This window comes from Lissotriton vulgaris, chromosome 11 (assembly GCF_964263255.1).
Source record: "Lissotriton vulgaris chromosome 11, aLisVul1.2, whole genome shotgun sequence".
NCBI lineage: Eukaryota > Metazoa > Chordata > Amphibia > Caudata > Salamandridae > Lissotriton > Lissotriton vulgaris.
This window is the reverse complement of record NC_141699.1, coordinates 1,072,770,802-1,072,785,755: the sequence shown is the minus strand read 5'-3', so window position 1 is coordinate 1,072,785,755 and position 14,954 is coordinate 1,072,770,802. Positions and strand designations below refer to the sequence as shown.

Below are 14,954 nucleotides of genomic sequence, written 5' to 3'. Positions count from 1 at the left end.
TTGGCTGGTATGGGGTATTGTGTTCTTCAAGCCATCTTCTCCTCCCCTCCTCCTCCTCCTCCTCCTCTTCCTCCTCTTGTTGACCACCAATGTAGTCTTGTGGTGGTCCTCTTGGTGGTTGTGGTGGTGGTGGTGGTGCAGATGCACCAGCTGCTGCTGCTACTGAAGCCATTATATGGATCAAAAAGGTACAGAGAGGTACAATCAGGTCTTCCTCAGTCAAAGGACAAAGTCAGAATAAGGAAAAAAGGTGGGGTCTTTCATCATTTGGAAAAAAAAAGGCCTGAACCAATGAGAAGTGTTATTTTCAGGTCACAAGACCAGGGATTTCATCATTATGAAACTAAAACTGTTCTGCACCAATTAAAAGTGTTATTTTCAGGTCACATGACCGACGCACTTACGCGCCGCGCCCCGGGTCGCGTCGTGTAAGCGCGTCGGATGTTTACGTTGCGCGAGCGTATTCGCTCGAGTGCTTCCGGGTGCGCTTACGCTGTGCGTATCAAGCGGACGCGGCTACGCGATACGTCACGATCATGTTTTCGTTCGCGACATTGGCGCTAACGGGACGCTTCCCGGTTCGCGCACCGGGGCGCTTCAAACGACTATGCTCTCCGGGGCGCTCACCGGGGCGCGCCCCGGGAGCGCTCCAGGGTCAAAAAATATATATATATAAAAAATTGTTTAAAATACAAATAAAATATAGGATTCAATCATTTTCAAAAATATTACATTTTATAGCTATAGACATTTGCTAATAACCAAATTTTGAAATTCAAAGAAAAAGACATAGGTTTGGGGCTTTATATATAGTTAGGAATTAGCATTTAAAAAAGCTATGAAATTCACTGAAAAAAACATAGGTTTCACACCAGTTATAGTTAGGAATTAGCATTTAAAAAACGTATTAAATTCACTGAAAAAACCATAGGTTTCACACCAGTTATAGTTAGCTGGAAATTTTACTGACATAAAACCATTGAAATTCCACGTTAAAGTTAGTTGGACTCACTATAACTTGCGCGTGTAATGCACTGCTGATCACGTCACATATTACATCACTCATGACATGGTCAGTGACATCTTTTGTGATTTGGTGTAAAATCTGTTCAGTGCATTTTGAGAAATTAAGGTTCAAAATGAATGTACATCTGAATGGTTTGGCTCCCAAAAAAGTCCTGCCTGAATAAAACTTTAAAGAATAATGAAATCTGATTGACCAAAAGGACTTCTTTTTCCATTGGCCATTTAGCTCCCATGAGTTCCACATGACTGGCCGGTTGAGGATGAAAAAATGGGGGGCACAGGAACCAATATATGCCAAAGGCCATTGATTGGGGGTCGAAACATCGACATACAGGTTAGGCATTCCATAGTAATATGCCACCTATCCATGCCAAAGAATAAGGCTATATATTGTATTAAACTTGCTAAGTTTATCTGGATTTCCAATGAAGTCTTTTGCTATGTGTATTGTGAATGTTTAAGGTTTTACTGTTTGGATTGTGTTCTATGTAATGCACTAGGTATATGGGACATATTAATAAATGTAATAGTATATGTTGTTGAACAGTCCTGTGATTTTGCTTATTTGTATATGTATTGTTTTATACGATATATGATTTGCAATATATTATAAATTTTGAGTTTATAAATGTCAGTCTCATCTTTTTTTTCTGTGTGGTGTATCATTGATTAGTTTTCCGAGATGTCAGGATAAATGCAAAACGTTCTGAAGCAGATCTACCTTTCTCCAAGTGCTTGTGTGTGCTGGCCTCCTGTTCTGAAGTCTCAGGGCCGGAAACACCTAACCACCAGCTCCCCTGAACTCCACTGCTGGGAGTTCTGACCTGCCAGGAGATGCCTATTCCAGTTTTGGGTCTCTGGAGGTCTTTCCTGCTGTTGGGAGCTGGAGGAAACCTAAAAGAAGCAAGAAAAACAATCTCTAATACTATCAGTGATACTGCTATGATGCCACGACCTGCACCAAGGCTGGGGGTTCCCCTTGTGAAGTGCACAATGCACTGCCCCGCCTGCACCATACCTCCGACACCCAGCAACACTTGCAGTTATTGACCTTCCCGACGCCAGCGCCCGCACAGATGCTGTCACCGCCAGCATCCAATTATCGATGAGCGAAGAACTGCAGAGTGTGATTCCACGAGTCTCGGACTTCGCTTTGCCTCACAGGAACTGATGCTTTACCGCTGATGCAACTGACTTTTCCTGTCCTGGACCCAACAAGTCGCATCCTAGCAGACATGACGCCGTGCCTTCCTCATGGCAGCCAGGGAGCCGCCGTCCACCTCGGCACTGATGCCTCAACTCCACCTAACAGTTCATCATCCAAAGACTTCATTCCACTGTACTGTTGTTTGGGGGCCATGTGACTCCTTGCCTGATGCCTTGCAGCTCGCAGTTGCTGCCATACTTTGGAGAATTGTCAGTCACAACGTTGTAATAGCCCCAGGTGGAGTATTTTACTACTTGTATGTTGGATTTTTGTTGTTTTGGTCTTGTTTGGTGTAGATAAAGATACTTTATTTTTCTAAGCAGGTATGCAGAGTGTTGTCATCAATGATGCCATTTCAGATAATGCAGTGATGATATCAATGATGTAATAAAACATGTCATGTGTGATATGATACTTGAAACAATTAGTAGTCCATGGGGAGGACTAGAGTTATTGTGAATTAAGATAAGTGGTACATTTCTGTCTTTTTGTGACATTTTGCCAACTATGTTGCTTTCACCTGCGGCCAGGCCCTTTGCACAACCGTCTGCGTGTAGCCACACCCAGTCTGCGTACAGCCTTTGGCCAGGCACAGCAGGGGTTGGCTGTAGGTCCTGGTCTGCAGCCAGGCAATGCAGCCTGTGGGCAGTGCATAGGAGTAGCACAGTGCCGGAGTGGTAAAAGGCTTTTGTAATTTTTCAGCTTGGCACAGATGACACTTGCAAATACTATGCTTAAAAACTCTCCTCAAGAAACATGCATTTTAAATGGTAGCTATAGAGTGTCTGTGGTGTTGTAGGTGCTTCATATAAGAAGCTGCTCTCTACCTAAACTTGGGAGATAACCAGAGTTCCTTGCTTCCTTTCTTGAATAATTTATGCAGCACTCTAAGCCTGGAAGGGGATTGTTTTAATAATACATCAACATCTAAATTAATATATAGTTATAGTAAGGACCAAAGTTTCCATAGGAGAAGTGTTTTTTTTGTTTTGCCACTAAATTTGGAGTTGCTTGAAGAATCTTCACGAACGTTTGAAAAAAAAGTCTCCTTTTTGGTTTAGACTCTGTTTTGAAATTTTCTGGGTGATCCATCAAGCGGCAGGCGAGAAAAAAGGGGGATCCCAAAATACTTTTTCCCCATTGTGAGTCTATGGGGATTTTTCATTTTTTGAACATGACTCATCCCGAATGGCTTAACGGAATTACACCAATTTTGGCAGGTGGTAGATGTTGGTCCAGAAAGTGTGCTTTTTTTGATATGGTGTAAATCCATTCAGTAGTTTCAGAGATATATAAGTTTAAAAAATATATATATCTGGTAGCCTAAAAACCTACGGAAATGCTACTGAAATTTGATTGGCTGCCTACACTTCAACCAAGTAGTGTTGGCAGCCATCTCGGGACTGATATACAAGATAGCACTCTAGTGAAATGCATTGAAGTGAATGGCAAGTTTTGAGGGTCACGAAAAGGAGAACGGATAACTGGTGATAAAAGATTTTAGTTTCAAAATGTTTTATTTGATGGTACAATACTAATTTTAAGAATAGTGATGTATTTTAGGGTGATATTACATTTTGAACAAGCCTTCTGCTGTTCAGAGAAACTGTTTTCTCATGAAGGTGTTCCAGCAGCTAAAATGGAGAGCTTATTTTCTGTAATTTCACGCTATCTTTCTTAGCCATATGAAACTGAGGTCTGGCCTTTAAAGACAATGGTGTACTTCCAACATGAGCAGCCTGTCAGTTGATTCCTTTGTGTTCTACTGCAGCCTCCCAGAGTGTTCTAAAGAGCAAGTAGAGCACTGTAAGTGTTACTTATGACAAAACTTTGGCACACTTGAAGTCATGTTGTTTGAATCAAACTAGTAGAACTTAAACATTTAATTTAGAAAGTAACTAAATGAGGGGGCTCAGTTCGTCATAGAAATTATGGTTTGTGCTGTAGAAAGAAAAATTAAGACACTTTTTAAGTGAGTTCTCAAATATTTCCCTCTTCTATTTCATCAATAACATTCTGACATGCAGACTGAAACATGCACTTTTAACACCAGAGGCAGACTGCCAGTTCACTCCCTGGTGATCGGCAGCTTTTATACAGTGTTCTAATGAGCAACTAGAGTGCTAATATTATACATTTATGCCAAAATTGTGGCACATCTGATTGCCATCTTCAAAGTATGGAAGTAGAAAACTGAATGCATTTTCTACTGAGGATACTTGCATTATTTTATGAAATTAGGGGGTTTCATAACAAATAAGTCTCCCAAGAAGGCTATCGAAGAAAACAGAGCCCAAATATGGCACAAATATCATACAAATGTAGCTCACATATAGCCCATTGTCAGAAGGGATCACTGAAACAATATCGAGGTGAAGAATATCGAGTTACAAAAATATCGAGGTAAAAATATAGAATACCAAAACATCGACCTCCTATCTCCAAACAGGTAAGTACAAAATTATTGAATCAAAAATATTGATGTAAAAAATATAGTTAGTCAAAATATCGAATTTTTTAAAATGCTTTAAATTAATTAAAAATTAATGATATAATAAATATAATTAACTTAAACATACTTAAACTTCTTAAATAACCTGAAAATGAATAAATAATTCATGTAAGTAAGTACAAATGAATTTGTTAATACGTATATATACATATAAACGTAATATTAATTAAATATGTCCAATATTTTTACCGTAGGATAGCGGAAAGTGTAAAATTGACTATAATCACTCCATTAAGTGCAACAGTAGAGAAAGTGTTGGATAGCGTAGGGGTAAAAATTACTATTCCAACTCCAGGGAGTGCAACAGTAGGGAAAGCGTTGGATAGCATAGGGGTAAAAATTACTATTCCCACTCCAGAGAGTGCGACAGTAGGGAAAGCGTTGGATAGCGTAAGGGTAAAAATTACTATTCCCTCTCCACAGAGGGCAACAGTAGGGAAAGTGTTGGATAGCATAGGGGTAAAAAATACTATTCCCACTCCAAAGAGTGCAACAGTAGGGAAAACGTTGGATAGCGTAGGGGTAAAAATTATTATTCCCACTCCAGAAAGTGCAACAGTAGGGAAAGCGTTGGATAGCGGGAGGGTTAAAATTACTATTCCCACTACAGAGAGTGCAACAGTAGGGAAGGCATTGGATAGCGTAGGGGTAAAAATTACTATTCCCACTCCAGAGAGTGCAACAGTATAGAAAGCGTTGGATAGCGTAGGGATAGAAATTACTATTCCCACTCCACAGATTGCAACAGTAGGGAAAGCGTTGGATAGCGTAGGGGTAAAAATTACTATTCCCACTCCAAAGAGTGCAACAGTAGGGAAAGCATTGGATAGCGTAGTGGTAAAAATGACTATTCCCACTCCAGAAAGTGCAACAGTAGGGAAAGCGTTGGATAGCGAGAGGGTAAAAATTACTATTCCCACTCCAGAGAGTGCAACAGTAGGGAAAGCGTTGGATAGCGTAGGGGTAAAAATTACTATTTCCACTCCAGTGAATGCAACAGTAGGGAAAGCGTTGGATAGCGTAGGGGTAAAAAATACTATTCCCACTCCAAAGAGTGCAACAGTAGGGAAAGCATTGGATAGCGTAGGCGTAAAAATGTACTATTCCCACTCCAGAAAGTGCAACAGTAGGGAAAGCGTTGGATAGCGGGAGGGTTAAAATTACTATTCCCACTCCAGAGAGTGCAACAGTAGGGAAAGCGTTGGATAGCGTAGGGGTAAAAATTACTATTCCCACTCCAGTGAGTGCAACAGTAGGGAAAGCGTTGGATAGCGTAGGGGTAAAAATTACTATTCCCACTCCAAAGAATGCAACAGTAGGGAAAGCATTGGATAGCGGGAGGTTTAAAATTACTATTCCCACTCCAGAGAGTGCAACAGTAGGGAAAGCGTTGGATGGCATAGGGGTAAAAATTACTATTCCCTCTCCAGAGAGTGCAACAATATAGAAGCGTTGGATAGCGTAGGGGTAAAAATTACTATTCCCACTCCAGAGAGTGCAACAGTAGGGAAAGCGTTAGATAGCGTAGGGGTAAAAATTACTATTCCCACTCCACAGAGTGCAACAGTACGGAAAGCGTTTGATAGCGTAGGGGTAAAAATTACTATTCCCACTCCAGTGAGTGCAACAGTAGGGAAAGCATTGGATAGAGTAGGGGTAAAAATTACTATTCCCACTCCAAATAATGCAACAGTAGGGAAAGAGTTGGATAGCGGGAGGGTTAAAATTACTATTCCCACTCCAGAGAGTGCAACAGTATAGAAAGCGTTGGACAGCGTAGGGGTGAAAATTACTATTCACACTCCAGAGAGTGCAACAGTAGAGAAAGTAAATACTTCATATATGAATAAAATAAATAAATATTAATAGCAAATACAAATTATTAAAAGTAATTACCAATTTTATATAATATAATAATTAATCAAATAAAAATACTAAAAAAATATTTTTTACAAATAATTAACTATTAATACACATTTTTTAACAATTAACAATTAATTAATTAACAATTAAATATGTATTAACCTCAAAAGAGCGTCGTACGTTCAGCGCCCAGTGCTGAACGTTCGAATAACGGGTGCTGGCCCGTCGGCCAACGGTCGTGCGCAGCACTGGCAAGGTAGTGCTCGCGACCACCGTTGGCCGACGGCAGCACTTAAAGGGTTAAAAATTACAACAAAACAAAACCAATACATAAATAACAATATGTATTTATTCACAATTAAATTACTTCCCACCCTATTCCCCTATAAACCCACAACCCGCTACATAAAATAAATTAATAAAATAACATAATTAACAATTAAACGATTAATTAAAATTAATTAACAATTACATTTTAAATAATTATCAATTAAAAATGTATATATCAATTAATTCCAAATAAATACCAAAAAATAAATTTAAAAATGTCATTAATTATAATTAAATTACTTCCCACCCTATTCCCCTATAAACCCACAACCCGTTACAGTAAAAAACATTAATACAATTTACATAATTATCAATTAATCAATTAATTAAAATGAATTACCAATTATACTTTAATTAATTACCAATTAAAAATTTAAATATCAATTAATTCAAAAAAATACCAATAAATACATTTAAACATTCAAATAATTATATTTAATTTACTTCCCACCCTATTACCCTATACACCCACAACCCACTACAGAACATACATTAATAAAATTATCATAATTATCAATTAGTCAATTAATTAAAATAATTAACAATTACATTTTAATTAATTACCAATTAATTATCAATTAACAATTAATTCTAAATAAATACCAATAAATAAATTAGCATATTTAATTATTTATAAATAAATTACTTCCCATCCTATTCCCCTATAAACCCACAACCAGCTACAGAAAATACATTAATACAATTAACATAATTATCAATTAATTAATTAAAATAATTATCAATTATATTTTAATTACCTACCAATTAATTATCAATTCATTCTAAATAAATACCAATACATAAATTAAAATATTTAATGAATTATAATTAAATTACTTCCCACCCTATTCCCCTATAAACCCACAACCCGCTACAGAATTATATTACGCAAAAATAAAATACCATAAAATTAATTAATTTAAATAAATTATAAAATAAATATACACTTTTCACACATATACTAACAAAAAATACTTTAAAAAATTAATATTAACTTACTTACCTCAAATTCGATATTTTTGTTGTCTATATTCCGTCATTCTATATTTTTGTTGTCTATATTCTGTCATTCCTTATTTTTGTTATCTATATTCTGTCCATTCGATATTGTGTCCATTCTATATGTTTAACTCGAAATTAATGTAACTCGTTATTAAAAACTCGATATTTTGACTGTATACCTGTCAGAAGTGTGCAAGACACTAATTTTTTTAGTCTTTTTGCAGTTTTATATAGCGCAGACTTGACTTGGCGGTATAAGAGTGCATTACATGAGCATCATTACTCAAGGACACATTCATTTTACTTTTGATCATTGGGAGGTTGAGTGATTTGCCTTGAATCACAGGATGTCGAGCTGATGCCGAAACTCGAACCTGGTTCCCCAGTTGGAAAGTCTGCAGCTCTGGCCTTAACGCAATATCCTCTCCTTTAAGTGAAACAAATAATCTAGTGATCAACTGGATAACAAAAAATATAAAGAAAGCAAATTACTTAACCCCTTCGATGCTTGTGACGGAACCATTCCGTCATCAGTCACGGTTGAGCTGTGCTGATGACGGAATGGTTCCGTCACAACCACACCCAGTTAAGGAATGTTCAGCACACGGAGGAAATCGGGCCAGCACGGAAGGTGTTAAAAGTGCTTTGTCACTATTTGAGAACTCAGGAAATATGTCCTCATTTTAGTTTTTTAGAGCACTAACCATAATTTCAATGGTAATAAGATCCTTTCATGGAGGAATGTGCATAGGCAATAAGTTGACCATGCTGGGCAGGTGGGAGGGGGAGTGACAGCCCAACTGACCATGGAGGGCAGAGGAAAGGGGGACCAGGGAAGCAAACCACCCATGCAGTACAGATAAAAGAGGCTGTGGCAACATGAAGGACCATTGAGGGCAGAAGGTAAAGGCAGTAGCAGTACAACCATACATGACAACAGGCCCGATTCAGACAGGAGACTCCTGATGCTTTAAAGCCCGTAAGGACATATTTATTTTATCGGTGTCAAGCTTGAAAACTCCTCTTTTTCAATGTAAGTCAATGGGGGAAATCAATTCCCAGAGTTTGGGTTTATATTTCGAAATCTTCCTCCTACCAGGTTCAAAATGTTGGCAAATAAGGAATTTTGGATCACGGATTGCAGAAGGAATAGGGTAGGGACTTGGACTCGGATAAGAGAGGACAGGAGGAAGATGGACAGAGGCACCAAACTGACCCAACAAAGCAGGCAACAGGGTTTGTAGCAGCACAGTACATTAAACAGGGCAAGTGGGATGGTAGTGCAGCACAACAGACCATGGAAAGCTATAGGTAGGGGAAAGGGCTAAGCACATTGACAGCAAACAGCAGACAGGAGGGAGAGCTGCAACATAACTGACCATGAAGGGCAGGAGGGAGGGGGCAGGGGAATTACAAAGGACCAGACAAGGCAGGAGGGAGGGGATAGGGGTCTGCACATGGAAATCTTAAGCCAGGGGCAAGGGGGTAGATCAGGATCAGCAAGATGATCATGGAGGGCAGGAGGGTTGGGCACTGGAAGCACAACTCACCATGGAGGGCAACAGAGAGAATATAATGGTATACACACAGACACTGAAGGGAAGGTGGCAGGGGTTACAGGGGCAGCAAGCTGGCTCCACAGGGCAAGTGGGAGGGGATGTGGCAGCACAGAAGGCCATCCATGGCAAGCAGGGGGGTTAGTTGTAGCACAACGGCCATGGTGGGCAAAAGGGAAGGGACAGGGCATGCACAAAGGACCATGGAGGACAGGAGAGAGGAGTAGGGGCTGGACACAGACAAAAGAGGGAAGAGGCTTCACAACAGAGCAGGTAGTAGGAGCAGTTGCAGCAAAACAGAGCATGGAGGGCAGAAGGGAGTGGCAGTAAAAGTGACCATAGAGGACAGGAGACAAGGGATGGGCCATGGAACTTGGACAGGCAGGGATTTGAGATGTCTTGTCATGAGTGATGTCACTGACCATGTCATTAGTCATGTGATATGTGAGGTAATAAGCAGTGCGTTGTGGGGGACACAGTTTATTTAATTGGTTTTGTAGGAGTGGAACCGGAGTCTAACTATAACGTCACAATAACCTTTGGATTTTTTCGGTGAATTTCGAAAGTTTTTTTAATTCTATTTCCTAAATATAACATCATTGTACCCTTTGCTTTTTTCAGTGAATTCCTAAGGTTTTTAAAGTCAAATTCCTAACTATATGTATGCAAACTTTATTGCGTGATTAATAAAAACATTTGCAATCAGCATCATGGTAAAAACACATATATGAAATTAGTAAAACAACACTTTCCAATAAAATTACAATGATTTCCTATGCTATAAAGAGAATGTAAAACTAACATGTATTACTGGCGATAAAAATTCTTTATGTGTTTTAGAAGTCCAAAAATGTCAACTTTGAAAACCGACCTCCTAAAAAAATTCCAGGCCAGTGCAGGTATCTGTAAATTTGTTTGTAAAGACTTGGCAAAGCTAGCATAAGGACTAAAATTGGTCATCCAAGAGGATATGAATCGATTACGACTGGAGTCCTGTAAATAGTTAGCAGTCAATGAGACTGGATTGGTGACCAATTAATCAGGGGGCTTCCATACTTAGTATTGTTTTTACTGCGTTCATGAAGCGAACAAAGCTGCAAGCCAACCGGACATCTTTACCCTCGAAGCAAGCCTTCATAGCCTGCCTACATGTTCGTATCTGATTGTCATTCAGGGGTGACTTTAAAAACTGTCTTCGGTGCAGATCTAAATGTTTGCAGATGCACAATAAGTGTAAAACATCCTCTTTGATCTCACCACACAGTCTGCAATGGTTTGTTGGATGTGTGCTTTTCCATGGCTTTAAATGCGGCTTTGCAGGTAAGATTCCCAGCCTCAGAGCCAAGAAACTTTCCTTCATGATTCTCGGGAAGCTTGTTTCTAGGTATGGTTGTGGGGCATACCTCGAGTAACTCGATTACAAGCCAGCTGTGAGCCCTTCTACTAAGGTCGGAGTTGTCTTTTTCAAGTGATACAATCTTTATGGATTTATTTACCAAGACCTTGAAGCTGTTGTAGGGAAGACCAGATTCCCACCGGTCCTGTAGAGTGAGCAGCCTTATTCCTGACTGGAAGTAGACCATGGCAGGACCATCATTTTTCCTTATTATCTCCTTCCTGCTTAAATATTATTTTCACGGCTTTCGAGACCACCTTATCCAAAATTGTCTCGTCTGCCCCTCTCAGTGATTCGCTGCCGCACGTAATTGTCTGTAAAAGCTTTGCTCGAAACAGTTCCATTAGAGGGACTAGGTCGCAGCCTGCTATTTTGTGCTCAATGTTTCTTAGCGTAGTGACCAATTGGGTCCCTCTGCTTTTGAAAGCTGCTTTTTGTTTGTAGAACGTACCCATCCTGTCAAAGATTATTCCCAAGTACTTGTATTCCGCAACCGTCTTCAGCTGCCTGCCCCCAGCAGCCATCTCGGTTGGGTTTTGGTGCTCTGCTGGTTGAATACCATAACTTTAGATTTCTCGAGATTTATACTTAGTCCGTTCTTGTCTGCAAAGTTGCTTGTGGAGTTTATCAGATGCTACAGGCCGACTGGAGTACGACTGATCAATATCAGATCGTCGATGTACAATTGTTTGAAAGTTTCAAACTGCCCAAGTTCGGAGCGTGGTGATGGCAGTTGCCCAGCTCAGTGGAGAGATCTGCCACAAAGAGGTTAAACAGGGTTGGGGCAAGGACACCGCCCTGTTTTAGACCTTTGGTGGTTGATATTCTCCTTGACAGACTGTACCCGGCCCCCAACTTGATTTGGACCCATGTCTTCGAGTGGAGTAAGATTAGCTGATTCAGAAGGTATGGGGCTATTTTCCACCCAGCTAGTTTTGCCCACAGTTTCCCTCTATAGATGCTATCAAAGGCAGCTTTGTAATTAATAAAGCAGACAAATAATGGCTTATTGATTGTTTTTGAAGCATCTATTAAAAGCGAAAGAGAGAGAATATTTGTGGTTGTTCCCATGTTTTTTTGAAAGCGGGTTTGGTTAATTGGAATTAAGGCTTTTTCCAGCGCCCACTCATTAAGTTCAGCCAATAGTAGCCCTGCATAATATTTGGCCTCAATGTCAATGAGTGCAATGAGTCTGTAGTTCTTCAGTTCGGTCTTACTGCCTTTCTTATAGATAGGTGAAATATTCGATGCCTTCCAAGAGTCTGGTAATCATTCAGTTTCCAAGCTGTTGTTAAAGAGGGGTAATTACACCCTTTCCCAATAGTTTGGGTCTTGCTTGTATATAATTGGTGGAAAGCCGTTGGGCCTAAGGGCTCCCTCGTTTCAACTTTTGGAGATTCTGTTCACAATCAATTTTATTGAGAGGGAGTGAAGAAGCTCTGAGCCTGGGGGTTTTAGGGGTTGCCGGCCACGCTGGCACCCCCTAAAACCAAAACAAGACCAAAACGACAAAAATCCAACATACAGAAACTCAATAGAATGTCTTTAAAAAGATTGTTGCAAAAATAAACTTGTAGGTGATCAACAAGCAAAAAGGGCACAGAGAAGGCGATGCGTCAGTTCTTCCTACGCTCCGGTTCCAATGTGACAAGATGGCTCCTTGATGTGTTGCGACGATCCGGTGCAATGCGACACAATGGCGTCTTTGTTGCAATGCAACAACATAGAGGCGATGAGTGCACGCTCGACGGCCGTGTGGTGAACTTAGTGATTTCTGATCCGCTACAGGCCCTGCGACACACTTCACCGGTGATGCGACAACACCCTTGGTGACGGTGACATGCTTCTCCAGTGTTGTGGCGGTGATCAGAGGCGGCGCACTTCCTCAGCAATGCAATGGCCTTGCTACACATGTCTCCGGTGATACGATGGCACCCTCTGTGTGGGGGCACTCTTCTCTGGTGATGCAACAGTGAACAGTGGCAGCGGCAACACGCTTACTCAATGTTCAACAGCATCTTTTGCTGCAGCGTCCCGCTTCTATCTTGTTATGTCGCGCTTCCAGCTCCCAACAGCAAAAAGGCCTCACACAGGCCCTCCTGGCAGACTGGAACTCCCAGCAAGGAATTTCAGGGAGTTGGGGTTGAAGTCCTTTTGAGCCTGGGACTACAGACTTTTCTATAGAGTGACACAGCACACAGCAAAGTCCTTCTTCAAGCAGGGGACACAACAACAGCAAAGTCCTTTAGATCTCTCCTTAGTAGAAACAGCAAACTGCAGGCCAACCCCAGACACACAGCAAGGGCAGTACTTCTCCTCAGTCTCTTCAGCTGATCTACTTTGCAGGGATTCCTCTTGATCACGAAGTAGTAGTCTAATTTTCAGGGGTTTCAGCTCTAGTATGTATTCCCCAACAGTCTTTGTTCTCCTTGTGTGAGGAGTCCTGGACCCAGTTCAAACCAGTTCTGGTAGCACTCTGCCAGTGCACATCTTCTTCCTTTCCAGGGCCATCAGACACACCGCAGGGGGTAGAACCAGCATGTGGAAGGCAGTCACAGCCCTATTCAGGCCCAGGTGCTACTCCTCCCACCACTCCAAATGCAGATAGGTCTATTCATCCTAGTGCTGACTCACGCAGACTCCTGGAGCCACCCCAGCCGCTGTCACTCTCAAACCAGACAGTCAATCCATAAACAGGCAGAGGCACACAGAAAGGTTGAACAAAAAAATACCAAATACCCACTTTCTAAAAGTTTTATTTTCAAACACTGACTTTTAAAACCATCCTTCCTAAAAGATGTGTTATTAAATTCTGAGTTCAGGGGTACCAGATTACAAATTTCTAACTTGCTCCTATGGGAAGATATGCAGGTAAACATGTCACACAGCATTCCCCATTCTGTCCTTTGGGTAAGCTAGCCTTCCAATAGTGAAAAACAAAATTGGCAGTATTTCACTATCAGGACATGTTACCCACACTAGTACATGACCTACCTTTCACATACACTGCACCCTGCCCTGAGGGTTACCTTGGGCCTACATAGGTGTGTCCAATGTGTAAGAAAAGGGAAGGGTCAGGTTGGGCAAGTGGTTACACTGGCCAGGACAACATGGCAGTTTAACAAACTGAGCACAGGCACTGCAGTGGCAGGCCTGAGACACCCTTCTCAGGCTAATCCTGTGGGTGGCAAAATCAGTGCTGTAGACCCACTAGTAGTATTTGAATCACCAGCCCTGGCACACTCAATGCACTATACTAGGGACCTACTGGTAAAATAAATATGCCAATCATGGATAACCAATCACAATAACAATTTAACAGGGAGTACTTGCACTTTGGCACTGACAAGAAGTTGCAAAGTGCCCAAAGCATCTAAACCAGCAAAAACAAATTCCAGCACAGTGTCAAAAATATGGAAGGTAGAGGCGAAAAGTCAGGAGAAACCACGCCAATGATGCCAGGTCTAACACGTGTCCCCTCCAGCTGAAAAGTGGGGAGAACTACCCACCCTCCTCGGAGTTCTCATCACTAAGACGGAAGAACTTGGATAGACCATCAGCATTGGCAGTTTCTGTACCAGGATGGTGTTCCACCCTAAAGTCCATTCCCTGTAGGGAGATGGACCACCTCAACAGTTTTGGGTTCTCACCCCTCATCTGCATTAACCATCTGAGGGGCCTGTGGTCTGTTTGAACCCGGAAGTGAGTCCCAAACAAGTAGGGCCTTAACTTCTTCAGTGCCCAGACAACAGCAAAAGCTTCCCTTTCAATTGCACTCCTACTAATAAAAGCTATGGGTTGGTCCAAGCCCTCGTTGTTCAATTGTGAGAGTACTGCTCCCACTCCATGCTCTGAAGCATCTGTCTGCACCACAAACTCTTTGGAGAAATCAGGCGCCTTAAACGCGGGTGCCGTGAACATGGCAGCATCAAGCACTGTCGGGCAGGCATTGGTCCAGATCACGTTCCTGGGCTGCTTCCTTAAAGTCAGCTCTGTCAAGAGGGTAACAATGGTGCCATACCCCTTGAAAAACCTTCTGTAATACCCAGTGAGACCTAAGAA

At 41.2% G+C, this 14,954-nt stretch overlaps 1 protein-coding gene across 3 annotated transcripts in view; it reads left to right on the top strand.

Annotated features, from left to right (window-relative positions):
* LOC147684124 (cytochrome P450 2J2-like) overlaps nucleotides 1-14,954 on the top strand; it is a 141,578-nt gene that overhangs the window by 101,977 nt on the left and 24,647 nt on the right. Inside the window, exon 9 of one of the 3 annotated variants that reach the window (XM_086944501.1) lies at nucleotides 1,700-2,691. The exons of the other annotated variants lie outside the window; for them this stretch is intronic. Coding sequence (XP_086800627.1) covers nucleotides 1,700-1,827 — 128 coding nt within the window. The 3' untranslated portion in view covers nucleotides 1,828-2,691. Of the gene's footprint in view, nucleotides 1-1,699; nucleotides 2,692-14,954 lie in introns of those variants that run through there. 3 annotated transcript variants of the gene reach the window in all.